This window comes from Dama dama, chromosome 11 (genome assembly GCF_033118175.1).
Source record: "Dama dama isolate Ldn47 chromosome 11, ASM3311817v1, whole genome shotgun sequence".
NCBI classification, from domain to species: domain Eukaryota; kingdom Metazoa; phylum Chordata; class Mammalia; order Artiodactyla; family Cervidae; genus Dama; species Dama dama.
Window position 1 is genome coordinate 74,514,735 of NC_083691.1, and position 26,863 is coordinate 74,541,597.

The following is a 26,863-nucleotide window of genomic DNA, read 5'->3' on the forward strand; positions in this document are numbered from 1 at the left end:
TTTTGGGGGAGGGAGGGATAAAAATTAGGTATTTGGGATTAAAATACTCATACTACTACATAAAAAATAACCAATAGGGACCTACTGTATGGCACAGGAAACGATAATCAATATTTTGTATTAATCTGTAAAGGAAAAGAATATCATGTACATATATGTATAACTGAAGCACTTGGCTATATACTTGAAACTAACACAATTCTGTAAATCAACTATATTTCGATAAAATTTTTCTTAGAAACGCTTGCACTGCGCTGTGAGAGCTTACAAAGCAGCCTCTCCCGCACATCTTGGTGGCACAGAATGGAAACCCCTACGAGGTCCAAGCTGGCCATCTCTGTAGCTCAAGCAGGACTTTCCTGTAGCTCAAATGGTAAAAAATCTGCCTGCAAGGCAGGAGACCAGGGTTTGATCCCTGGGTTGGGAAGTTCCTCTGGAGAAGGGAATGGCAATCCACTCCAGTATTCTTGCCTGGAGAATTCCACAGACAGAGAAGCCTGGAGGGTTACAATCCATGGGATTGCAGAGTCGGATACGACTAAGCGACTAATACTCACGTGAGGTCTAAGCTGGCCATCTGTATTGAAATGACCAATGCTCATACCTTTTAACACAGAACGCTCCTCTTTTAGAATTTACCCTATAGGTTCCCACTGAAATAATGCACCAGTACAGTACTGTTCTGGACTCTGGCATATGTCGAAAAGAGCCCAAGTCTGGAAGTGACCTATTTGTTCCTCAGTCGGGAACTGAGTAAACCAACTGAGGACATCTGAAGTAGGACATCTGAACTATAGGATCCTACAAACACTATGCAGCAGAGTGAAGAAAAGGCAGCTCTGATGTGGAAGAGTCTCCAAGAGATACATTTTAAATGAAAAAAGGCAAATGGGAGAATATGTATTTTAAAAAGGAAGAAAATACGACATGCATATAATCACTTAGGAACGCTGCTAACTATCTTGGAATGACACAAGAGCCTAGGAACACTGCCTACAGAGGAACCAGAAGGCAGGGGATGGAGATGGAAGGGAAACTTATTGTCTCCTGTACCTTTTAAATTTGGTATCCTGTGTAAGAATCTTCTATTCCAAAAATGCGAAAATGTTAAAAGAATGAATATAGTGGAATTTAACAAAATGAATCACACCAAAAATGACACAGGGGCTTCAAAAGCCTCTAGCCAGTCAGAGCAAAGAAAGCTCTGTGATCCTGACCCTGTTTCCTCACCTGTGAGGAGGATGTAACACCTGTGTGGCAGGCCCGCCTCCACCTGGGAGGCTTGAGAAAGGCGAGGCGTTCACCCAACCTGCACAGTGACCAACTCCATTTAGCACACGAGTCCCCACTCCCCCCGCTCCCCTTGCTTGCCTGGATGTCCTCATGGCCCCAGACCACAGTGTTTGCAGGAGGTGGGAATGATGCCAAGGGAATTGAGGCACAGGAAGCCCAGGCCCCTGCCTGCCAGTCTCCGACCTGGTGGAGGCCTTGAGCCCTGTAGAACCGCCAAAGACCCAACGCCGCCAGCAACACACCCTCCTGGCTGGGTCGCCTCTCTCTCTGTCTCCATCACCACCAACACACCCCATGAAACAGCACGCTGGGCCTGGCACCTACACCCCCAGCTCCACCCCCACCGAGTGGAAATATCCACCAGGCTCTTCACAAGAAGGGCGCCCTTCTTAACCCCGAGGAGCAAAAGGCTAAGACAGGGGTTCTCGGCCCGTGTTTGTGCATCCCAGGGCTCTCCAGTCGACACACAGGAGAATGAGCTTCTTGCCACCTCATCTGCAGGCAGCTGCACCCCCAAAACAATGCCGAGCCTTTACTTTCACATCTCCCCTGGCATCTCAGAGCCCCCTGAAAGATGGAACAAGCAGGAATTGCCTTTTTCATTATATTTTGGAGAGAATGAGGCTCAGAGAAGCAAAATGACTTCAGCCGACACGTCAGGCAACAGCAACCACCTCCAGACTGCCTGGCTCGCTGTCCTTCACCCTTCCCGTACCCTGCCAGGCTCCCAGAACCCCCTCTTCTACAGATGACCATCCCGAAATACGTGCAGGCATCACTGCTTCAGCAGCTCCCTGAAGCCAGCCCCTCTCCCAAGCTCTTGGGCACGCTCATCTGACAAGACAGGAATAAGCCAAGCCCCCACTGTCCTCTCCAGGGAGTCCACACACACGTGCCCAAGAGACAAGGGGGACCTGATTCAGCGAGACCAATGTGAGCAGCTCCCAGGACTAGGAGAAATGACCAGGTCCTGCTCGTCTGCCGGCGACCTACCCCTTCTTCAGGTTCGTCACATAAGCGCTCTGGAGGGCGGCTTCCAGGAAGTAGGTGAGCTCGTAGTCGACTGGGTGTGAGCCTTTCAGGTGCCGGGATGTGGTATTACTTGTGACCTGGCGAGGGGAACACAGAGAGCGCTGCTGTCTGCAGGTGCCAAGGCTGAGGGGCTGGGGCCAGGGTCAGCCCAGGCAGGGGCAGCAGCTCCAGCACCTCCCAAGCCCCCAGGCACCTCAGGGACACGTAATGCAGTATTCAGACCCAACGCAACCTGAGCTGCTTCCATTTAAAGTAAGGCTACAATATAATACTTTCCAGCAATATTAACTATTCACATTAAACGTTACAGGAGTATCTAAGGGAACACAGAGACTAGGAATGGTTATGGAAGAACCTCAGCATCTTCTGTGCTTTAAACTGAGTGGATGGTTTCCTACCCACTAAGTATTATGTTGTATGATTTGAAGACAGACTACATGTCATTTTATTATACTCTGTCAATCTATAATATACTAGACCAATGCTTTATCTAAAATGCTTTGATTTTGTATATCTTGACAAATTTTACTACCATATGTAATAAATGTGTATTTTTGTACTTGCAGAAACTGCTGCTAAATTTTAAGGTTGTTCGGTTTTAATGGCACTGATAATGGATATGTAAGAAGTCCATGCTGTCTGTCAAATAAAACACTACCCTTCAGAAAAAATAAATAAATAAATAAAATAAGTCTAAAGCATTCTCTGCATGCAAATGCCAGATGCCGATAACAGCCCTCCAATGCTGGTTTTATTTGCACTTCAGAGGAAACTGAGGCTCAGAAAGTGCCTGGGAACACAAAGCTGGCTTGGGCCATGATCTCAGACTCAAGTCTGGCCAGCTACACATTCCAGGCTCTGTATTCATTGGTACATTCATTCAACAAGCACTCAAGTGCCTACCAAATGCCAGGCCCTACACTGTCCCTGTCACATACCAGGAAACCTCAGAACAGCTAGATGGCGACTCCGGGTCTCTGGGGAAGCTGAGGAACAACTGTATTATTAACTGAGCTATCACTTAATAGCCTGCCTTCACTATGCCACCTCCCTCTCTGATCCAAGGGGAAAAAAAAATCAACGCGCCATCCACCTTATTTTTCAGAAACTGAAGTAGGTTTAAGAAGGATTCTTAGTTCCTCAGAGGTTGGAGCTGGGTCTTAGAAGGGACACCCAGTCTTCCTGAAAATGCACAGGGTTCCACGGCCTGCCCTCCCTAGACCCATATACCCAGTTATCCAGGCCCATCTGTCAGCCCAGAGTCCCCAGGGTGCTGATTCCAGCCCTGGACACCATTACAGCTCATCGCCTACATCATCCCCTTTAAAGAGTCCAAAGGCCAGGCTTCTACTGTATGGGTCACTTTCTCTTTTTCCTGAATGCTTCCCCCAAACCATATGTAATTCAAATGTGAAGAGCTTCTAAAACACTGCATGTGACCTTGGCAGAGGTCAACGCAAGTCTCCACATGGACCTGTGCCAGGGAATACACTCGAGTCCTGTTTCTGCTGCTTTAAGAATGGGCCTCCTCCCCACCAGGGGGTCCAGTAAGGGACTGCCAGGGCACCTGAGGGTTGAGAAGAGTGCCTACAAGGACTGGCCTGACTACACCCTTCCAAGGGGAGCGGGTGATGATGATCAGTCGCTAAGTCATGCTCAACTCTTTAAGACCCCATGGGCTGTAGCCTGCCAGGCTCCTCTGTCTACGTGGGGATTTTCCAGGCAAGAATACCGGAGTGGGTTGTCATTTCCTTCTCCAGGGGATCTTCCCGACCCAGGATCGAATCTGTGTCTCCTGCAGTGGCAGGCGGATTCTTTACCACTGAGCCACCCGGGAAAGCCCTCCAAGGGGAGAGGAGTGGGCAAATAGACTAATCTAAGCCTCATCTATTAAACAGGGATGAATATAATATCTACTTCATAGAGCTGTTGTGAGGGCTGTCTCAAACAGGGCTGTCAAATTTGGTCATATAAGCTGAGCTCATCAAGGAGTTTGCCGGCTCCCCATAGACAGCATGGACTCTTCCATTTATTAAAACTGTTTTCTGGCAGTAAAGAGTCTCATGCTAACAGGATCGGGATACTATAAGGAGTTTCCAGAGCATCTTAAGGATGGGTGCAGGGCCCTCTTTTCTAATTTGCACAAGCATGACCTACGGGGTTAGCTGGCAGGACTGGTGGGCTGGGTGGTGCATAGATACGTGTGCTCGGCAGAGGGCAGTGATGACTACGGGGCTGTCATTTCCAGCTTACCTTCTCCAATTCCTGCAGGAACACCTGAGCGATCCAGGAGGCTCTCTCAAAACAGGTGATCACTTCCTCCTCCCTCTCAGTCAGGCGGGGGCGGGAAGCAATGGAGTTGGGCAGGCGTTCCAGGGAGAGGCCTGCAGGAGGAGGGGAGCACTTCGGACCTGCCCTGCTTGAAGGTGGGGGCGCCCAACTCCAGGCCCCTCTCAGGGGCCCAGGGTGGCCTCATCTGAGACTCTGGAGCAGCCAGTGGAAGGCAGAGGTCTGGGGAGGCGGGGGGAGGGCCTAAAGCAAGAATGGTATTAGCAGCGGCGGGCATGAAGCAGTAGGCAGAGAGCAGGCACCCGTGCCCTATGTGGGGAACCACACTGGTGGCACCCCCAGGCCCAACTCCTGCCTGGCCTTCCAGGCAGCACTCCACGAAGCAATCCTGACCCCTCCCCAGGCACTCACCATGTCTACACCCTGGAGTGGTTACTTACATCCAACTCCTCTCCCCCAGTAGTTCAACCTGGGCAAATGAGTCTCTCTGGTGTGTTACAGTGCCACAGTCCTCGCACGTGGTAGACGCTCGATTACACGGCATTTACACACAGACCTCTTGAGGAACCAACCAATCTCTACCCCGCCTACCTTATACGCTCAGGTCCTATGTGCCTGCAGGGGAATCTGCTGGTTTTTGTGTCCCTGGCATTCACGTCCCATTCTTTTAGCAGCAGCACCTCACTTTCCTTTTGAGCGTCCATCCTGCAGCCTCGCCCCCATGGTTCACAGGGTAAAGACCCCATCCCACCTCCAGGGCAGGCATGTGATCCAGGCTGACTTATCATCAAGCCCACAGTGACTAGCTAGGGTGTGCACGTGGCCAGGTGGGGCCAAGAGGAATTCTCACCCTTCCACTGGGCTTGTTAAGCTGCTAAGAGGTCAGACTGGAAATGTTAGGGAAGGCTGACCTTAAAACAAAGCTACATAACGTGAATGTCATTAACATGATGGTACACTTGAAAATGGTTAAGATGGTATATTTTATAGTATGTGTTTTCTTACTAAAATTTTAAAAAAATTAAATATAGGAAAACATAACTTTAAAGTCAAAACAAAAACAAAAATCCCTAAACTATAAGAAACCAGGAAGAGAAAGCTGTGGAGGAAAACAACTATATTTATATCTGTTGTGTTTTTTTTTTTTAAGACAGGAAAAAGATTGACTAAACTCTTAGTCATAAAAAAAAAAAAACTGAAGTCTACTCAGAGGAGAGATGAGACATGATGGTAAAGGGCAGATTCCTAAAGAAAGTGTTTGAACACCTTGCCTGAAGAACTACACCCTGAAACCTTCCAATATGTGCACCAATAAATCACGTCCCCTACTTCTCCCTCAGGCGGGGGAGGGGTCAAAGTCTGCTTAAATTGTACTCCTGTCACAGGCAACTCAGTCCAGACTAGAGAGTGCTGTCCTAGATGGCGGTTCTCAGGGGGCAGAACTCAGATCTTTCTCATCTTCGTGCCCACACAGTATGTGACATGTAGCAGGTGTTCAAGATGAACTGAGTGAAGGAAGGTGTAAGAAGAGAATCCTCAACTCTCTGCCTTTGGCCCTAACATCCAACTGATGACCATTTAACATTTCAAACCTCCTCTCCCCTTCCCCACTCTTATCTCCTCATTCGGGCTTTATCTCTTGGGTAGATAAAGAGATATATTGCCTTCCTGTCTGGCACAGCTCATAGTTCTGCCTCCAGGCTCTCATCCATCCTGCTCAAGGCTCCCAGGCTGATCCTTCTAAAACTCTACTGCTTACAACCCCTCCAAGGGTCCCTGCTGCTATAGCGTAAGGTCCAAACTCCTGACTCTCTGCACCACACCCTCCAAGGTTCACCCCTGTCAACTCGCCAGCCTTGTCTCTCATCATACATTACAGATCAAATGTTTGCGTCCCCTTGAAAGTCACACGTTGAAAACCTAAAGCCCAAGGTGATGATATGAGGAGGCTGGCCTTGGGGAAGTGACTAGGTCCTGAGGCTGGGACCTAATGATAGGGATTAGTGTCTATAGAGACCCCAGAGAGCTCCCTCATCTGTTCCATCATGTGAGCACACAGCAAGATGTCGGCAGCCTGCAATCTGGCTCAGCAGTAGAGAACCCACTTGCCAATGCAGGACACACAGGTTTGATGCCCGGGTCAGGAAGATCCCCTGGAGAAGAGAATGGCAACCCACACCAGTAATCTTGCCTGGAGAATCCCATGGACAGAGGAGCCTGGCAGGCTACAGTCCATGGGGTCTCAGTCAGTCAGGTACAAACTTAGCGACCAAGCAACAACAAGCAACCTGGAAGAGGGGCCTCACCAGAACCTGATCTTGATTTCAGACTTCCAGCCTCTAGGACTGTGAGAAACAAGTGTCTGTGGGGTATAAGCCAGCCAGTCTGTGGTGCTTTGTTCTAAGCCTGAGCCGACTGCGACACCAGACCTGCGGCACCCACATGCAACCGCCTGCTCCCAGATGCTGACTGTGCTCAGGCTGCTCCTCTTGCCGGGAATGTAAGGACCCCCAAAGTCCACCCAAAAGTACAGCTCACCTTCTGCCCCACCAAGCGCCACCTCCTCTGCGGAGCCCCTCCTGATACACCCTGGTATAACCAACCATCTCTCCCGGTCTACATCTGACATATTTCAGCCCCACCATTTTTTATACTTATTTATTTGTGCACATGTTTGCTCAGCCAGACTGTAGGTTCCTTAAAGGCACAGACCTCATCACGTTCCCCTTTCTATAACCTGGTGCCCAGTAGGCTGGCTGAACAAATGACAAGCCCACTCATGTCTGACAAGTACAGAGTACTCCACAAACACAAGGTAAGGAATTACTGCTTTTCTTGGCTAGATGTCAACCCCTATGGATTCAGTGACCTTGCCCTCTGCCAGGATGGGGTGGGAACTGGTTCAAAGGTCGGGGTGCCTCAGTCTGGGAAACGTTGGGCACAGGCCGTGGAAGGCCCTTGCTCAACACAAAGACTCAGTTACCCGGGTCACCAAGTGTCAACATGCCTCTTGCCAAATGACTCATGACCAGGAGAGGATTGAATAGGGAGGAGGAACAGAGTGCGCGCTGGAGGAGACGCAACAAGGAGGCAGAAGAAGGCAGGTCCCCCCATCACTGCTGGTGCTGGCCCAGCCTCTCCTCTCCAGACCCATGGCCGAAGCTCCCTGAAGGATGGTGGGACACAGAAACTGCTCAGGGCCTGGCCTGGAAGCCAAGCGCAGATGGTCAGAGGGCACAGCCAACCCCAGAAGACACAGAGAGGGTCTGCTTTATCACATCCTGTGCCCGCCTTCCCCGCCCCGGGGCCGGAGATATGCCACTGGTTGGGTTCCCTGCTGCCATACCTCTGGGCCCAGAACTGGGATGGGTGATGCCAGCTGCCTGGCAGGTTCAGGCTGCCAGTTCCAAGCCTCCGGTGGGCTGGCCGCAACAAAGCATCTGTCTGTGGGGCAGCCAGCTTCCCTGCGCTTCATCTGTTCCTTCAGCTCCTAGCAGGGGCCTCTCCACTGTGCTTCCCTGAGAATTCTAAATCCATCTTCCTTGGAAGCTCACAGTGAAACCAGCTCTTCCCTGAAGGTTTCGGAAGTCTCTCAACTCCAGAAGCAGCAGAACATTTTAGCTGCATCTCCTCTGTGTGTGCCCTTCCCCTACACTCTAACTTTCCTCTCTGCCCATTTCTGGTTGATCTTTGCACCCAGCGAGAGCAAGACCTGGTGTTCAGTGAGTGGAAGGATGCATAGAGGAATGCGCACGTTCACTCATGCAGAGTGTAGAGCCTGGTGAGGTTTCTCCCTCTCTAAAAAATAGTTCATGCAGAATTTATAAACAAACCGTAGCATATTTATACAATGGAATACTACTCAGAAATAAACAACACAGATGAATCTCTCAGAACTTATAATTGTGCAGAAGAAGCCTGATATCAAAAAGTACAGGCTGTATGATTTCAGTTATAAGTCATTCTAAACAAGAGCAAAATTATTACCTGTATTAACACAAACTAAGCAATCACTGCCGGGGGTGGGGTTGGGGAAGGGACCAATAGGCAAAGGACCTGCGGGAATTTTCTGGGGTGATGGAAATGTTCTTTGTCTTTACTGGGCTGTTGGTTACATGGGTATCTATGTTTGCCAAATTCATCAAATTACACACTTAAGACTCAGGAACTGTATAAAAATATATCTAAAAACAATAAAAATATTCCTCTTTTAAAGGAAGCAATTATGACTCCAGGGAACTAATGAAGATAGAGGGAATATAGTCATTGAAGTGGTGGTATGTGAAATAATTTCCAATATACAGAAGACCAAAAAGCTTCCTGGAGCTAGCAATGGCTCCTCCTAGTGAGGGTCACAGTCCAATCACTGAGTTCTGTCCATAAAAAAAGGCTTGTCTTATATTTGCTCTTTGATTCATATGAAGGTCCATTTTCCTGTCTATGAACATCTAACGGGAAATATACCAGGAACTCCAGGCCTCGAGTTTCTTCACCCTCTGCCCTCTGTGTTGAGACCATACTAGGTCCAAGACGGAGACAGGCTGCTCCTGAGTCTGCTCCCAAAGGATCCCAGTGGATCCCAGTCCTGTCAAGGGTCAAGAAGCCAGGGGCTACCAGGAAGCATTGGGTACTACCTCCTGAATTTCCACTAGCAGAGGGGTCTTTCTGTGAAAACACCCTGTCCTATGAGAGAGGGGAGTTCCTCTTTCAAGAACTCTTGCTTTTTCATGAACTCCAAACTTTCCATTTGGAGGCAAACTGATCCTGGCACAGCCCTGGGCTCAACACACAGGCTGGCCCTGGCCTCATCGGTCTAAGTGACTCATCATATCCTGGACAGCAGTTCTTCCAAGAAGCCCCACCCTTGGAGCCCAGGGTTCTGGATGTGGAGATGGAGAACGCGATGTTTCCTCTGAAGTAGAATTTTCCAGATATGTGGACCCCTCCCTCCTGCCTACCCAGCTAGTTGAAGAGTACAGGGCACCCAAGAAGGGTACACCCTATGGGGGTGGAGGATGGGAGAGAGGAAGACATGCAAGTGACTGCTTCAGCCCTCGGAGAGGAAGCCTCAAGGCCAGGTTGGGAAGAACTCTTATAAATCACACTCAAAAGCGGACAACTGTGGGAATACAAAATGGTACGGCTTGGTCATTCCTCAAACGATTAAAAACAGAATTACCATATGATCCAGCAACTTCTGGGTATATACATAAAAGAATTGAAAAAAAGATCTAAAAGAGATATGTGTACATTTATGATCATAGCAACAATATTCACAATAGCAAAAAGGCAGAAGCAATCCAAGTGTCTATTGATGGATGGATAAAGAAAATGTAAGATATATATACAGTGGGATATTATTCAGCCTTAAAAAAAGGAAATCCTGCCATATGCAACAACACAGATGAACCTTAAGGATATTATGCTAAGTGAAATAAGCCAGTCACAGAAGACAAAGTCTGGAAGATTCCACTTCTACAAGGTACCTAGAGTAGTCAAATCAGAGACAGAAAGTGGAATGGGGACTGCAAGGGGCTGGGGGAGGGGAATGGAAAGCTGTTTACTGGATGCAGAGTTTCAATTTTACAAGATAAAGTGTTCTGGGGATTGGTTGCACAACATGAATGTACTTAATACTACTGAACTGTGCACTTATTAAGATAATAAATTTTACGTGTATTTTACTGCAGCTGAAAGAATTTCCAATGGTTAAGATGCTAAATTTTATATTTTACCAATTGAAAAAATTAAGAAAAGAAGAGCAGACAATTTGACTCATATCAAAGTTTCTGAAAAGTGCATATACTTTGACTTCACTCTACTTCTAGAAATTTATCCTTAAAAAAATAATGTATGCAAAAAAATAAAAAATTTAGCTTTAAATATATCCAGTACAGCTTTGCTATAAAGGTAAAAAAAAAGAGAGAGAGAGAGAGAGAGACTTCACCTACAGGACTACACCCTAACAGGAGATAAGTTTGCTAAACTGCAATAGATTCTTGCAATAAAATGCTATGATGCTACTTTAATGTACACATATACTAGAAACTAGTTCATAAAATATTAACTTCAAAAAACAAGTTGCAAAATACAGTTACATACAAAATGATTATATGAACTTGTTTTTCTTTAAAACATATAAACCTATAGGAAAAAATGACTGGAAGAATATACCCCAAACCATTTACAGAGATCTAAGTCTCAGTTTCCCCAAACACAAAATAAGGTTGCCAACAGTGTCCACCTCATAGGTTGGCTGTGAACATTAAATCTGATGATATTCTAAAGAACAGAGAGCATGTGCTCTCGGAAAACATTTCAAGTAATGCTCAAAATGATCTCTTAGGTAGGGGTCTAGCCCTTCCCTAGAATGACAAACGGGAAATCTAACTCAGGGAGAAGAGATTCCCTCCAACACCTCTCCACTCTAAGTGCTAGCCAGACCCAGGTCTTCTGGCTTCAACACCATCCATCCTCTCAGCCCAGACTCCACACGTCTTCCCTTACTTACCCTCGATGACCCACCAAGGGCTCCCAAATCTCAGGCTTCTGGCCATCCGTGGGGGCCTGCCTTTCACACGTGTATCTAATGGCTGAATTACAGCTGCCACCCCGGCTCAGCTGGGCCACAGGGTCAGTGCTGGCTTCTCAGATGCACCCCTCCATGCCCTGTCCACATTTCACACCGACTGCTCTCGGGGGTGGCCTCCAACGATGGAGGAATGGGCCACCAGGAGACGATGCGGGGAGACCACACCAACTCCTTCACCTCCAGCCCCACGGTCTCCCTTCTGTGAGTCTGCCCACCTTCCTGTCCTGGTTTGTATCTCTCAACCCAGGCAGGACCCCGGGGAAGGCTTGCTGAGCACACAATGAACACAGCAGCCCCTTGCAAGACGCCCAGACCGCTCATTCGTCTCCATCTGCACGCCAGCCTCTCACGCCATGGCTCACAGTCTGGGGCCAGGGCTGACCCGTTTCCCCACAAGGCAGATGGCTCACGCCCCTTTGAGAAGGAAGCCAAAATAAACAGCTAATTCCTGCCATACCAGGACTAAAAAAAACCCCCAAACCAAATGTCCCACCATGTCCCGCCCTAGAAGCTGCCTTCTTTCATTTTTTCAAAGTTTTACTAAACCCATAAAATTGTATTCTTGCCTGGAAAAAATCCCATGGATTGAGAAGCCTAGGAGGCTAGTCTTTGGGACCCTACTGAACAACTGAGCACGCATGCATAAATAGTTAATTTAAAAAAAAAAAAAGGACATGTGTGCATAAGCTTGAACTTACACACACACACACACAAAGTCATAAAATCCCAGGAGACAGTAGAAGAGCTGGCAGTTTCAGAGGCTGAATGAACAGGAAAAAAAATCTTGAGGGTTAAGGAAAAGATAATTCTCATAGCTACTTAATGTATTTAAAATTTTTACTTTTCATAGCACTTTCACAATCGAGCATCATACTGCAGTATTTTGGGTGAACCAGGGCTAGCTCCCTCCACGGCCAGGCCATCCTTTTATTAGTCAGCCAGCAGATAAACCTTCCAGAGTAGCCTCCCTGGAGCTGGGCTGCGGGCAAGAGGCAAAGGGATTGGTTTGGCTAAAGCACAAGGCACCTCTGGCTTTCAAGGGGCGCACAAGCCCCAAAGTAGGCAGCAATGACTACATCTGTAGGGCTTAGGGCAGGACACATGGCCGCAGAAATGGGGGGTCATTACCACACTGGGCAAGGGCCAGAGAAATGGAAGCAACACAGACTTGGGGAGAGAAGGAAGCCATTTGCCAAAGAACCACTGAGAGGTGGACAGTGACACTGGGGCTTTCGGGGCTGAACTGGGTAAGGCTCGAGATGTCAAAAGAACAGGCCTTGACGCATCATGCATGTCCATGAGAGCTGGGGATACCCTTAGAACTCAGATCAACAGAAAAGAGGACAGTTTGTCACGTGGATCCACAGTGGCGTTGCCTAGACTACTCCAGATGGACCCGGACAGCGTGCTGGCCAACAGATGAGCCCAATTTTACAGGAAACAGGCTGTGCCACACCTCATGGTATGGCCACCTAGGGCCGAAGTTCTGGAACACCAGCAAAAGGGATACCACAAGCCTTCCTGCTAGGCTCCTGTTGCCCCCTCATTTCCCAGTCCCTCCCACACACTCTCTTAATTCCAGAAAGGTATGACTGCACCCTACTCCAAATAAGTCACTTCCATTTCCCCAGGGCCTCCCTCTGGATTTTTCCTTTACCTGGAGGGCACCTCTTCCATCCATCTGCAGCTGATCCATCCTAACGTTCAGCCTCACCTGCCAGCTCACCTGGGAAGGCCCCACAACTTGCTAGGTCTCACTCACTTCCCTCTCTGGAACAGAGTGGGTCAAACAAGTTCTCCCTGGGCGTCGGTGATTCTCCTACTTGGAGATGGGCAGCTGAGGAGCTGTAGCCCCCAAGGGAATTCAAAGACCAACCCCTTCCCCCGCCCCCACCAAGATGTCAAGGCAGAGCAGCCCACAGAACTGGGGCCAGGACACCATGGCCAGGCAGCAAGTCTGGCATCCTGCCCAGCAGGCCATGGGAGTAAGCTACAGACCAGCCACCACTGGGTGTTCCCGTTTCCTGCTTTTCCCAAATGGTGGGCTTCACTGACACGACGGCCTGCCGATGCAGAGGTGGGGCCGGAAAGAGTGGCACCAGGTGGCTTATGACTCACCAGCGCTGGGATGGCCACTGCAGGCTGCGGGCCTCCTCCAGAGCGGCTGCTTCTCCCCGGGCATAGCACACCAGCAGCGGGCCTTGCTCACCTACCTGCCACTCCTCTGAGAGGAGGGACCCGAGTTGTCCATCACGGCACCCCCAGCAGGCACTTGCTGAATCAACCGCTGGCAAATTTTACTCTCTCCAGTGGGAGCTGGGCCAGGGGTACAATGACAAGACACCAGACCCCTGGCAGGAGAAGCAAACTGACCTCTAACTGGGGAGACTGGGCCAAGGTCCAAATGAGCTTGACAGAGGGAGAGAATGCTGTAGTCTGCAGCTACAATCAGGGGGATCTCCTGGTGGAGGAGGCACCTGAACTGTGTCTGGAAGGAAGCGTTGGTGCTACCTACATGTAGAGGAACAAAAATGGGGTTGGTCAGCGAGGACAGTGGCCCAAGAAAAGGTGAAAGGACAGAACTTTTTAGATCATGTTGAGCACCAGGAGTGACCTCATTTATCAGAAACACGTGCTCTGGGAAGGGAAGGGAGAAGAGGGAGAGAAGATTGGGAATGTTGAAGAAATGACCCTCTATCCTCAAGGGGCTTCAAGTTTCATGGGAAGACAGGCTGACAGCCACGAGCATATAGAATCAAACCAGCAGGGCTCTGCAAAAATGGGCAGTACTGAACACAGGCCTTTGGAGAAGTGCCTCGACACTAAATTACTATAGATTATCTTTCAGTTCAGTTCAGTTGCTCAGTCGTGTCTGACTCTCTGTGACCCCATGAATCGCAGCACGCCAGGCATCCCTGTCCATCACCAGCTCCCGAAGTTTACTCAAACTCATGCCCATCGAGTCGGTGATGCCATCCAGCCATCTCATCCTCTGTCGACCCCTTCTCCTCCTGCCCCCAATCCCTCCCAGCATCAGGGTCTTTTCCAATGAGTCAACTCTTCGCATGAGGCGGCCAAAGTATTGGAGTTTCAGCTTCAGCATCTTTAATGCAAAGTAAATGGAAGATGTTCCCCCCAAACCAATCAAAATGGTATCAAAAGGAGGGATCTGTATCTATTCACGCACCTCTATGTTAACAACAGCACTATTCACAACAGCCAAGACATGGAGACAACCTAAATATCCATCACAGATGAATGGATAAAGATGTGGAACATACATATTCATATGATGGAATATTAGTCAGCCATGGGAGCTTGGGAGATGACCAGTGGCCACCAGTCCAAGCTCTGCTACTCACAGGCTGCACAATCGCGGACAAGCCTTAGTTTCTGCATCCAAAGAGTGGGCATAAAAACTCCCTTCCATTCTAGAGATGAAATGAAGGTCAATCCACCAGCCAACAAATATTTATTAAACGAGAGTTCCAGGGCATTGTTTCTCAAACGGTAAGGTGTATACACATCACCTGGGGATGCTGTTAACAATGCAGATTCTGATTCAATACGTCTGGTTGTGGGGCCTGAGTCTACACTTCCGATAAGCTCCTGGGTGGTGCATGTGATAATCCTGCCCCCCCACCCCCCGCCCCCATCACACGCTCAGGGTCCAGAGCGGGAGGGCCCACGCCTCACGTTTCCGGGTATACCATGGAGTCAGATAACCAGAGGAGCTTGGAAGACTGGGGGAGAAGGGACCAACTGGGGGACTGTGACAGGCAGGGACAGGGCCCTCAGCTCCATCCAGGGCCAGCAGGGGACTTGGGAGCGGCTGGCCACAAGACAGGCCTATTTCTGTGTGGCAGACCCATCAACTCGGCAGCCAGGAGGAGCTGGAGGACCTGGGGAGAGACAGTCCTTCCTTAAAGCCAGAGGCTTTGACAGAGCCCAGCCCACCTCCCGGGGGCCCGTGTGAGGCCCTAAAATCCAGTCCTCCGCTCCTGGCAGGATCAGGTCAGTCTGATCCCAGGTGTGATGTTGGGGAACAGTTCATTCAGACAGGGAAGTGAAGCTGTTTTATTCTATCTTAGTGAAAAGTTTGTGGTTTTCATATTGTTTCTGATCAAATTTGACACAGACAGTAACTTTTTTTCCCTTAGAGGAGTTGGAGGGTCATATACCTCCTGTCCCCCACTCTATGCAATATACACATATATGCACATAAGGTTTCTTCACTTCAAGCAAGAGAAACCCACAACTGCTTCAGCTGCCCCCCTCTCTCAAGCTCCTGGGACGGTGTCTGAAGCCCTCCTTGAGAATCAGAAAGAATCTTCTGATCTCATCCATGTCCCCCCAACTTCAGAGCAAGGTCAAGTCCTGGTGAGTGATCCCCAGAGGACACAGTGCCAAGTCCCTCTGCTCTGAAGGGGAAAGCGGGTGAGTTGAGTGTGTTTTTGTGTCTCTCATGAGTGAAGAGACCCAGAGCCTGCTCTTGAGACACCCACACTTACAGCCCCCCTGAGCTTCCAGGCAGGGCGCTCAGGCCCCTCCCACTACAACACACAGCCTCGCCCCCTTCCCTCCAGCCACATGGGCTGGAGAACCCAACTCCCTGCCCCACAGGAAGGGACCAGGTGGAACCACAGAGCAGACTCCAATGCAAGATGGTACAGAAGCTCAGCTATAACGGCTTAGCCAGGCAGAGTACTGGGGAGCACGCATGTCGGACTTCCGCAGGAGGCCACCCAACATCTGCTGACAGAGGCTGAAAAGAGGCAGCCTAGAGGAAGGGCATTCTGGTTCACACACAAGCTAACTGATGTCCAGGTAAGTCATTTCACTTCCGCCAGCCTTTTTCATCTGTTACCTGAGAACTGACCTACATCATTTCCATGATTCCTTTCAGTCTAGAATTGTGAGCAGCATCACCACAGAGTGTTCATGAGCTCTGGCTGCCTGGGTTCAAATCCTGATTCTGCAAACTCCAGGGACATCCACAAGGGTCCCCTCTCCTCTTTACTTGTAACTCCTGGTCTAGAACATAGGAATGAAGAGAACACCTACTCAGCGGGTTACTGTGTAGACTGCAGGAGGGCATACCTGCAGTGTAGTGAGGGTTTAATAAATATATATTATCGTTTGTTGAACTCTGGGGCATGCTGCTGCCTCCATTCTACTTACAGGCTGAGTGTCTGTGGGCCCCCAAGTTCATCCATTGTAGCTCTAACCTGAAATGGGATGGTACCTGGAGATGGTGTCTTTGGGAGGTAACTAGGGTTAGATGAGGCCATCAGGGTGGGGGCTTGATGATGGGATTAGAGGTTTTATAAGAAGGTGACTAGAAGAGATCTCTCCAGGACCCCACAGGGAGGACAGGTCATGTGAGGACACAGCGAGAAGGCAGCCACCCGCCATCCAAGGAGTGAGCCCCCACCAGACACCAATGCTGCTGGTACATGGATCTTGGACTTCACAGCCTCCAGAACTGTGACAAATTCCTATTATTTAAGCCACCCAGTCTATGACATTTTGTTGGGGCTTCCCAGGTGGCTGAGCGGTAAAGAATCTGCCTGCAATGCAGGAGACTCAAGAAACAATAGCTCGATCCCTGGGTCAGGAAGATCACCAAGAGGAGGGAGAGGCAACCCACTCCAGCTTTTCTTGCCTGGGAAAGCCCATGGACAGAGAAACTTGGTGGGATACAGTCCACGGAGATGCAAAAGGGTCAGACATGACTGAGCACGAGTCAATGACATTTTGCTCTTGCAGCCTGGCAGGCTAACACAAGCCCCATGCTCACAAATGGAGTCAGGACCAATGACGAGCCATCCGTACCCCTTACTCTCTGCATGGGGAGCCCTGCTGGATCCCCTAGACCCAGGAAAATCAACTCCATGCACACTCTGGAGGCCACATGCAATCTCAAGCACACACAGGGTCAGGTGAACCTCAGCATGCCAAGCAGCAGGGTACAGGCACTGCAGCAGGTCAGAGAGGACAGGCAGAGAGGAGGCAGGCAAGCACAAGACCGCGTGCAGTCAGTGGGGGCTGGGGAGCCAGCACAGCCAGATAATCGAGCAGCCCATGCCGGGGACACCCGGCTCCTTACCTCCCCTGCAGCACCTCTGACCACCGGGCCTGTGTTCCCCCAAGAAGCTGGAGGCGTGCTGGAAAGAGTAGAAAGCAGGAGACAGGGAGCAGTAGGTACCGAGCCAGGTCTACAGGAAAAAGTGCCGGAAAGGAGCCCTGAGGAAGGGTGTTAGGTTCGGGGAGTTGGTGGCAGAGGTGGTTTCCAAATGAAGATCAACCTCCCAAGACCCCCCCCCCCCCCCCCCCAGCCTGTGCCAGGGGCACAGAGAAGGGCACAAGAAAGCAATGGGAGAAGACCCCACACTGGACCACCTGAGATGGACACCGGCCTTTCACAGCCCAGCACTGGGTCTGTCTGGGGTGAAAATCTCAGCAGACTTCCTGGGGGGGCATTAACAATCTCTCAATGGTGAAAGGGACCCAGGGACTCAGGGGTGGGCAAACAGCTCTCAAAGGAGGCTATGCCCTGCTCAGACTAGTCAGCCCTCCTGGACCCAAAAGAGACAGAAGACTGGGAGTGGGGAATCATGGTCCAAAGCCAACATCACAGGAGGTGGAGGTTCCAATCCTGGTTCCACCACAGATCTCTGGGTAACTCTGGGTGAGGCACCTTCCCTCTCTGGGCCTCAGTTTCCCTGTATATAAGATGGCAGAATGTCCCCATCTACAATAGAAAAGAAGGTGACAAATACTCTACCAATACCAGACACCAAATCCCCACAGGGCCACATGTGTTTCTAGACTCTGGGGGTTGGTCTATGCTGGAATAAAAGAAGACTGACCATCCAAGAATCCTGGCAACAGTCTGGACAGACAGGTTCCTGTGACCCTCACTGCCACCAAGAGCCACTGCTCAGGCTCTGTGACCCCAGGGCTCAAGGATCCAGGGAAGAAGGAGCTTGCAGTGCAAAGTCTGGGGTAGGGCTTTCATTACCATGTAATACCTGCAAGCTCAGGTCAAGGGCACTCTTTCCCCACATGGGCATCCACAGCCCCCATCATGAAATTCCTACATTACTAAGTCCATGTGCCTAGCTCCCCACCAGAACACTCCTCACCCTGGGAGGTGGCTCTGATCCGCCCATAGCAGGATCCCAGCACCACCCTCCTGGGCCGCTCACAGCAGGAGAGCAGCAGATATCTGAGCAATTCCAGGTTTCTCTGCCATCAAGCACCTGACCTGTAGCCAACATCAACACTGGTGCCAGCGTGACGACAGGGGGCACATTTTTTAAGCCCTTCCCAACCTGGTTACACAACTGATTCCTCTTGTTCGTGGTAACCTTGTGAGGGCAGATTATTATGACCCTGTCTTATAGACAAATCAACTGAGGCCAAGAAAGGTAAAGAGCTATATGCCCAAGGGCACACAGTTGCGTTACTATTTGTCAACAGAGCAAGGGCGGGTTACCCAAGTCTTCTGACCTGACATCCAGCCCATACCTGCAGTCAGCCAGCGGTGTGGCTGGTTACCCCGGCAACCACCTGGCTGGTCAGTGTTCCAAGGACATGGGGATCAGAGTGTAATGACCTGGGCACAGTGAAGGGGAGCCCCAGCCGGTGCCCACACCTACCTTTAATGACAAAGGCCTCTGCCAGCAGCCGCATCTGATACAGGGGCTTGTTCTCCATGGACATGTCATCAATGCCGGCCCGTGCGTACATGCTGATGGCATCTCGATATGAGCCTTCCACGTAGTGCAGCTTGCCCAGGATCAGCATGGCCTCACACAGATACTGCGGCTGAAAGGACAAGGATCATATCAATGGGCTCCTGCCGCAAAGCCCCTGGCACACCCCCACCAGGTACCCGGGGATGAATACTCCCCTCACTGAGCCATAACAGTTTGCCTAAGACCCTGTTCAGAAGACCCCTCCTCTTCCAGGAAGCCTTCCCACCCCTCAAGTACATGTGGACAGCTCCCCTCTCTGCACACCTGTAGTCCCTGGCCTACACTGTAGCTCTTGGTGATATCTTCACACGAGTCCCTAATTGTGTTGTGTGTGTGTCTTACACCCCCGACTAGACTGCAAGTGGCTCACAGACTGGGCCCTGACTCCTTTTTGCTGAAGCTCCCAGAAGCTTCACACAAGGCAGGCACTGGCACTCAGTTCAGGCACTTGCTCTTAACACAAGTAGGGAGGCAGAGACCCAGCCAAGTTTTGTGGGGCCTAAAGCTTATATAATTGTGGGTCCTCTATATAAATGTGCGTGCGTGCTAACTCACTTCAGTCGTGTCCCACTCTTTGTGACCCTATGAACTGTAGCCCCCAGTCTCCTCTGTCCATGGGATTCTCCAGGCAAGAATACTGGAGTGGATTGCCATGCCCTCCTCCAGCGGGTCTTCCCAACCCAAGGATCAAACCTGCATCTTTCACATCTCCTGCACTGGCAGGAGGGTTCTTCACCACTAGTGCCACCTGGAAAGCCCCATCTACATAGACAGATAGACGCATATGTGTATAAATATTTAACCAGGTGAAAGGCCTTGGAAAGAGTCCTGCAGGTGAGGGGCCTGAAGCTGAAACCCTCCCCCACAGCAGCAGGACCCCTGTGGGGAGACGGCCACAGCCACAACATGGCCAGAAGACAGGAGAGTGAAGGCCTGTGAGGCCACTGCCCTTATCTTATCAGAATCAAGTGCCTGCACTCAAGCCTGTTTTCTTTCCCCTACTTGATCAAGGACTGCTTACACTCAAATCTCCACCCCATATGAGCACTCTTGGGAACTCCCTCAGGACCCGAGCAGGTCTGGTCAGCCCTGTCTGAGAGTCCTGGCCTTGGACATGGGCCCAGACTGCTCTAAAATCTCCCACCTTCTGAGGCCACCGTTTGTAGCCCTCTGCCTCCATGTCTGCTCAGCCAGCCCAGCACCCCTTTGGCCAGGCTCTGGGCACCACCCCCACCATAGAGCATCAGTTCTGTCCACGCGGCTCCCGCGAGATGCTCTCGCTCTCACGAGACTGCAAGATGCAGTCCTGGTCCCCACTCCTGGCCTCTGTCACCAACAGGAAGGTGTTGCCCTTGCCCCCCTGTAGGGAGATCAGAGTCTGGGGTACTCATGACTCCAGGGGAAGCATCCACCACTCCTCACCACCTACTGCCCTCTCAGAAGCCAATAAAGGGAAGTGGAACACGGCAAAGCCAAAATCTCCTTCCTCACTGGTCCAATACACATTCTTCCTTTGCTGCTGCTCACACAAGCCCCGTCTAGAACAGTCTTCCCTTCCCCTCAGTCTATGCAGATCTTCCACTCTTCTTCGGGGCCTTGCTCAGGCCCACCTCCTCCTAGAAGCCTCCCTGGCTGCCAGAGAGAGCTCCCTTCTGCTGACCTTCCACAATGTCTCCACCAAGTGGGCCCCCTGGGCCCCCTGCATGCCTAATCTGCTGACTGCAGACCTGCTCAAAGGCTGAATTTTCAAGGGGATTTGCTAGTCTCCCCCAACAGGTCACCTCTGCCCTGGGTCAGGGCCACAGATCGCACACCTCCTAGAGGCACGTTTCTTCCCTGCCCTGTCCTGGATTTCCCCATCGCTGAGGGCAGGATAATAACAGCCACCCATCACCTCATGTCACAGCGAAGCCAAGAGCATTAGGAGACGAAGTCCAGAAAAGAGCTTTGAACTTTTCTCTAGAAAGGAGCTAGATAAACACAGGCCATGAGTAATTATTATTATTATTATTCTGTTCTCCTGTAAAGGGGGAAAAGGGCAGCTAAGCTCAGGACATGTTTCAGGGCGAGATGACAGGGTGTAGCTTGGAGTGGTTCCTGGTGAACCAATAACAGTTTACAACAGGGTTTCCACCAAGCTGGTGGAAAATTAAGGACAATGAGGTGAATGTTTTATAAAGTTAAAGTTATGCTAGTTAAAAAGCTGCCTTTAATTCTTAATTCTTAAGAATTAAGAAGAGCATAATTCTTAATTCTTAAGCATATCTGTCTTGTGTTTTGATGTTAAGATGTTTGTTCTTTTATGGACCGACAGTAATAGAAAATGGTATGGTTCTGCTGTTGTGCTTGGGGTCTTTGTGAATGTCCTTTCCTGGCAGAATGAAAAGTTGGCTATGCTCTTTGGGACCCACGCCTCTGAATTTGAACCTGGCTTGTCAATTCAACTGTGTGGGAACCACAGAGCCTAGGCCTCACGGAAGCATGCTCTGCAGGAAGCCACTGGGTCTGGGGAATAGTCCCTCAACTGGATGGATCAGGCCTGTCACTGAGCCTTTTTGTGCCTCACTGTCTCTGTCAATAAACAGGGAAGAGTGATCTCATGTGTACACTCAGGTAAGAGGAAGAAGAGATGGGGAAATACTTCACAGATGCCAAATGAGATCTCTAAAAGCAGAAGCCACAACATCACCACCCACATTAGTCCCAGCTTCTCAGTCATTATTTAATTTCTGCTCCAGCACTCGGGACACACAACACTGAAAAATGGCAAAGAACAGGAGCACAGGGGAGCAGAGGCAGACAGCTTGTGCTCAAGACCTACGCTGTGGTCCTTGGCTAAGGGACTAACCTCGCCTAGGCCTCAGTTTCTTCATCTGGAAAATGGGAATAACAGTAAATACCACTGTAGAAGGTTACTGTGAGGCACCAACGAGATGGGGCAAAGCCCGGCACTCACTGGACACCCGAAATCAGGACAAATGGCTCATTTTCACCAGCCTCCAAAGCACGGAGCTGTAGAGGATCTCAGAGGTGACTGAGGGCAGAAGGTTCCAAATTACGCTGAGGAGGTGCCCCGAGACCCACCTCTCCTCCTCACCCCATGAGAATGCCTCAGAATGCATGGGAATCCACCTGAGATTTCATCTGCTGCCAAGAAACAGCACACCCCAGTCACACCTTTGCCTTTGGGGTAAGATAGAGAATCCCACAAACTACTTTTAATATTTTGTGCCTGATCAACATGGAGTTTTTAGCCTTGGTCCATATAACAGTGAATTTCTCAATGTTATCACTGCCTATCTTTGTCTCTGGTTAATAAAGCATGGTAAAATCTGTACTGAATAAATTTGATACGGTAGATAAAGCAGTTTTCACAATAATACATGTGGATACTATTTGGCAAATATAAAGAATGGGGTATTGGCATGGAGACAGCATCAAGTGAAAGTTTTTGGTGCAAAAGAGCAACTTGACAAGTAAGAACCATATAACGCTAAGAAGAAAAGAAAGCTCCATACATGTGTACATGTGACTGTTAACACAGAGAAAGCATATGGAATTCACAGCAAGTGATGACCAGAGCTCAACTCAGTATGGGAGTGGGCACGGGGGTAGGAGTGGAAACAAGGACTTATTATTATTCAAACTAGTTTTTTATTTTAGTGAACTTTTTTTTTTTACAATAAGCCTGAGTCATTTTCATTTTTAAAAAGAAATTTTTAATATACAATTAAAAAGTCTACCAGAAGGAAAAAAATTTAAAGGGTCTTGATGGGAAAAACTTGAGACCTACTGGTCAAGTTCAGCCATTTTGATGGGCAGATGAGAAAGTGGAAGGCCTGGAAGATCAGGGGACAGGCTCAGGGTCAAGCAGCTATTTTAATCCAGGACAAAACCTCCCAGGACTACAGTAATCCCTGTCAATGAGTCTGAAGGCAGTAACCTTAAACTCCCAGGACAGTCTCCCCACACCGCTCACAGAAAACGCACCCGCTTCCTGGCCTGGTATTTCACTCCCAACTCTCTGGCCACAATGTCCCTTTACACCTAATTTTAAAGCCATTCCCTGATGCTCCTGTTAATTGACATACTTTAAGGAAATCCTTCTAAGAGGAACTTTTGGACCATATACCGCTTCCATAGCTTAGAATGCCCTGCTCTATCTGTGTGAGTCCACATGCTGACCCCTTTCAAGGTCCAGCCCCCAGATGGCTCCAATTTCAGAACTACCATCAGCCTGAGTTTGACTGCCCCAGCTCACCCCAAGGACCGTTCCCCTAAGACTTGCCTCCCCTTGTAAGCTACTCCAGTGGCATGTATCACAGTCCACCTTGAACAATTTTTTAACAGGACTATCTTCTCAGTAGCCCTGCAGCAGGGTCCACACTGGACTCATGCTTATTGCCCTTGAACAACATAACACAATCCCTTGCACATAGTGGGTTATGATACAATATTTAAGTCAGGAAATACATTACTTTGGAATATCTCTTGAAAAATTACTTCCTCTTTGGGTCTCTAATGACATACCAATACTTCTATTACAGCTCACTATACACTGGAATTGAGAAGAGTCTCAAACTTAAAGTGCATGAGAATCACCGAGAGAGCATTCTTAAATGCAGATTCTGAATCAGATTTTGCATTTTTTCCCTTTTATTTATGTTTCTTTATGTGATTATTTTGGGTCTTCGTTGCAGCATGTAGGATCTTTAATTGCAGCATGCAAACTCTTAGTTGTGGCATGTGGGATCTAGCTCCCCGACCAGGGATCAAACTTGGGCTCCTGCACTGGGGGTGCAGTCAGCCACTGGATCACCAGGGACGTCCCCGGATTTTGCACTCTTAACAGCTCCCAGATAATACCCATATTGCAGATGGGTGGACCGTGCTTCGAGCAGTAAAGGTCTAAAGAAAGCTGAGACTGTACCTCCCTCTATATCACTCCTTAATGCCTTGCATTCAGTAGGTGCTCAATAAAGGCACGTGGACTCAAACTGGATTGCCATGTTATGGAGTGCTTCCATTGCTGCTGCTGCTGCTAAGTCACTTCAGTCGTGTCTGACTCTGTGCGACCCGATAGACAGCAGCCCACTAGGCTCCCCCATACCTGGGATTCTCCAGGCAAGAACACTGGAGTGGGTTACCATTTCCTTCTCCAATGCATGAAAGTGAAAAGTGAAAGTGAAGTCACTCAGTCGTTTCCCACTCTTAGCGACCCCATGTCTACAGTCTACCAGACTCCTCCGTCCATGGGATTTTCCAGGCAAGAGTACCGGAGTGGGGTGCCATTGCCTTCTCTGGCTTCCATTGCTAGACAACAGCATATGTGCCTGTTTCCAACTAGATGGTAGGCTTACTAGGTTTTATTTACCTGAGATTCTCGAAGAGGCCAAATAATCAGGGACAAACTAGGTCCACCAAACACTGTGTAATAGAAATATACAACTTGGGCTACAAGTATAATTTAGGTTTTTCTAGTAAAAATTTCTAGTCACATTAAAAAAGGTTAAAAACAGGTGAAATTAATTTTAATATTTTATTTAATACATTCAAAATATTATCATCTGAATATGTAATCAATATAAAAAATTAATGATCTTTAATATTCCGCATTTTGTACTGTCTTCAAAATCCAGTGTGTGTTTTACACTCACAGCACGTCTCAATTTGGATGAACCTTGTGGCTAGTAGCTACTGTACTGAGCAGCATAAGGCTGACCCTTAAGAGATACATGCTTCCCCAGCAACCACATGACCCCAGCAAGACTGGATGGCAGACAGGAGGGAGGAGAGGAGAGACAGCCCTAGGCTTGGTGGGTAGAGGGGAGAACAGCTTACCGGCAGCTTCCCGTGGTTAAGGATGCTGCTTAGGTGGTTTCTGGCTTCATTCATCTTCGGCTCATTCTTCTCCAGCAGAGGGATGGAGTCTTTTATCGCGGCATGGTTCCCCTTCAAACACTGTTCTAGGAGGGCCTCAGCCAGGAGCAATTTCCCCAAGTCATCTGGAAGGCAGGGTGGGAGTCAGAGTCGGTACGTGAGGGCAGCAGTCCCCTTAACAAGGAGAGTATGAAGACTGTACGCACGCACCCGACCACTCCTGCCCCAGGCACATGAATGGTCCAGGTCTAAGAAAACAAAGACAGATTCCACAAATTTAACCAGCCTCTGAAGAGAAAACCCAGACACTCTACCACGGCCACAGCACAAACTGCCCCCTTCGGTTTAATTTCTGCAGTGTAGCGATTGAGGACGTGGAGTTCCCAGGACTTGGCACAAATTCCGGAATTTCAGAATTTAAAATGACAAAATCACACCCGTGCTCCACAGTGATAAGTTCTTACACCAAGAAGGAACGTTTCCCAAACAACTGAAGAGGAAAAATAAGCAAGGTGGCTTACACATTTTAGTTTAGTGTTCCTAACTTCCATGTAACCAGAATTGGTTTTCACTGTTTTTAAGGTATTTGAACATGACCCTGGGATAACCTGGGCTTCCTCGGTGGCTCAGCAGCAAGGAATCCTCCTGCAATGCAGGAGACGTAGGAGATGTGGGTTGTATCACTGGGTCAGGAAGATCCCCTGGAGGGGGGCATGGCAACCCACTCCAGTATTCTTGCCTGAAAAATCCCATGGACAGAGGAGCCTGCTGGGTTACAGTCCATGGTGTCACAAAGAGTCGGAGACAACTGAAGCGACTGGTCGTGGCACGGCATTGGGATAATCTAACAGCCAAGCAGAGTTAAGGCGGGAAGCAGATTTACCGGTGTAGCAAGGCAAATCCTTGAACATCTTCAGTACTTGGCACTTTCTAGAGTTCTCTCACATACGTAAGCTCATCTACAGACCTCACTACTTGGCTAGTGATTTTATACTGCTTGGTTTAATTTGCCGTCTCCCCAGCAGCACTGAAAACTCCAGTCTTGGGGCCACCACATTCCTGCTACTTACAGCAGGGGCAACCTGGGTGGGGTGGGATCCGGGTGCTCAGGGTGCAGGGTTTGAGGTTGAGGGTGATTTAGGGATAGCCTCGGGTGGCTGTGCTCGGTGTGACTGGCTCATGGCCCAGTCCCCTCGAACAAAGCAGGGACCACTGAATACAGGCACCCAATAAATATTAGCTGCTGAGTGAAACAGATCCTTTCCACTCCCCCATGGGGAAGCTATCGGGCTTGGGGACTTCCATACAGATCCAAAATGCCTCCAGGAAGGTGAGCTCAGTCCCACCTCCTCTAGAGCTCTTTCTGCTGCCAGGATGGCGTTCTCAGACCTACTCAGAATGCCACTCACTCCTTACTCTCAGGACCACTGCAGTTTGCTCACAAATCAAAGCCACGGGTATACAATTGCCTGTCCCCGAGTAAGAGTCTTTCTCTGTAAGGGAGATGCCCTGCGGAGAGCACCCTGGAAGACCAGACCCAAGAAAACTGTCACAGGACATGTCCCCTCTGAGTATGCCACAGCCTACAAACCCATTCTTTGCTACCGACCTCATGATTTCTAAAATTAACATTTGGACGGAATGGGCAAAAACAATGGCTCAAACTATCATCCACTGCTGGTGGGGCAAAAGTTGGGAACCTCTATAAAGTACAATTTGGTGACATATGTTAAAATTATTCCTTGCACATTCCATTGACTCAGTAATCCCATGGCTACAGACATCCTCAAACATGTGTCAAACGACTGACATATAAGCCCATTCCTGAAATGTTGTTTATAATAGCAGAAAACCAGAGACAACTTTTATGTCCATAAAGAGGAGTCTGATTAAATAAAGCATGATACATTCATTAAAAGGGACACCATACTACCATATAAAGAAATCAGGAAGTTCTGCATGGGTCATCATGAAATGAACTTCAAGATACACTGATCAGAAAGTGTAGCACACA

General features: G+C 49.2%; 1 protein-coding gene across 3 annotated transcripts in view; it reads right to left on the minus strand.

The window, feature by feature from the left end:
• TTC7A (tetratricopeptide repeat domain 7A) overlaps nucleotides 1–26,863 on the minus strand; it is a 119,107-nt gene that overhangs the window by 85,669 nt on the left and 6,575 nt on the right. Inside the window, exons 2-5 of one of the 3 annotated variants that reach the window (XM_061155467.1) lie at nucleotides 24,811–24,974; nucleotides 18,871–19,039; nucleotides 4,579–4,709; nucleotides 2,287–2,402 (exon numbers count right to left, since the gene is read on the minus strand). In XM_061155467.1, coding sequence (XP_061011450.1) covers nucleotides 2,287–2,402; nucleotides 4,579–4,709; nucleotides 18,871–19,039; nucleotides 24,811–24,974 — 580 coding nt within the window. Of the gene's footprint in view, nucleotides 1–2,286; nucleotides 2,403–4,578; nucleotides 4,710–11,125; nucleotides 11,536–18,870; nucleotides 19,040–24,810; nucleotides 24,975–26,863 lie in introns of those variants that run through there. The other 2 variants (XM_061155468.1, XM_061155469.1) reach the window with 2 other exon arrangements.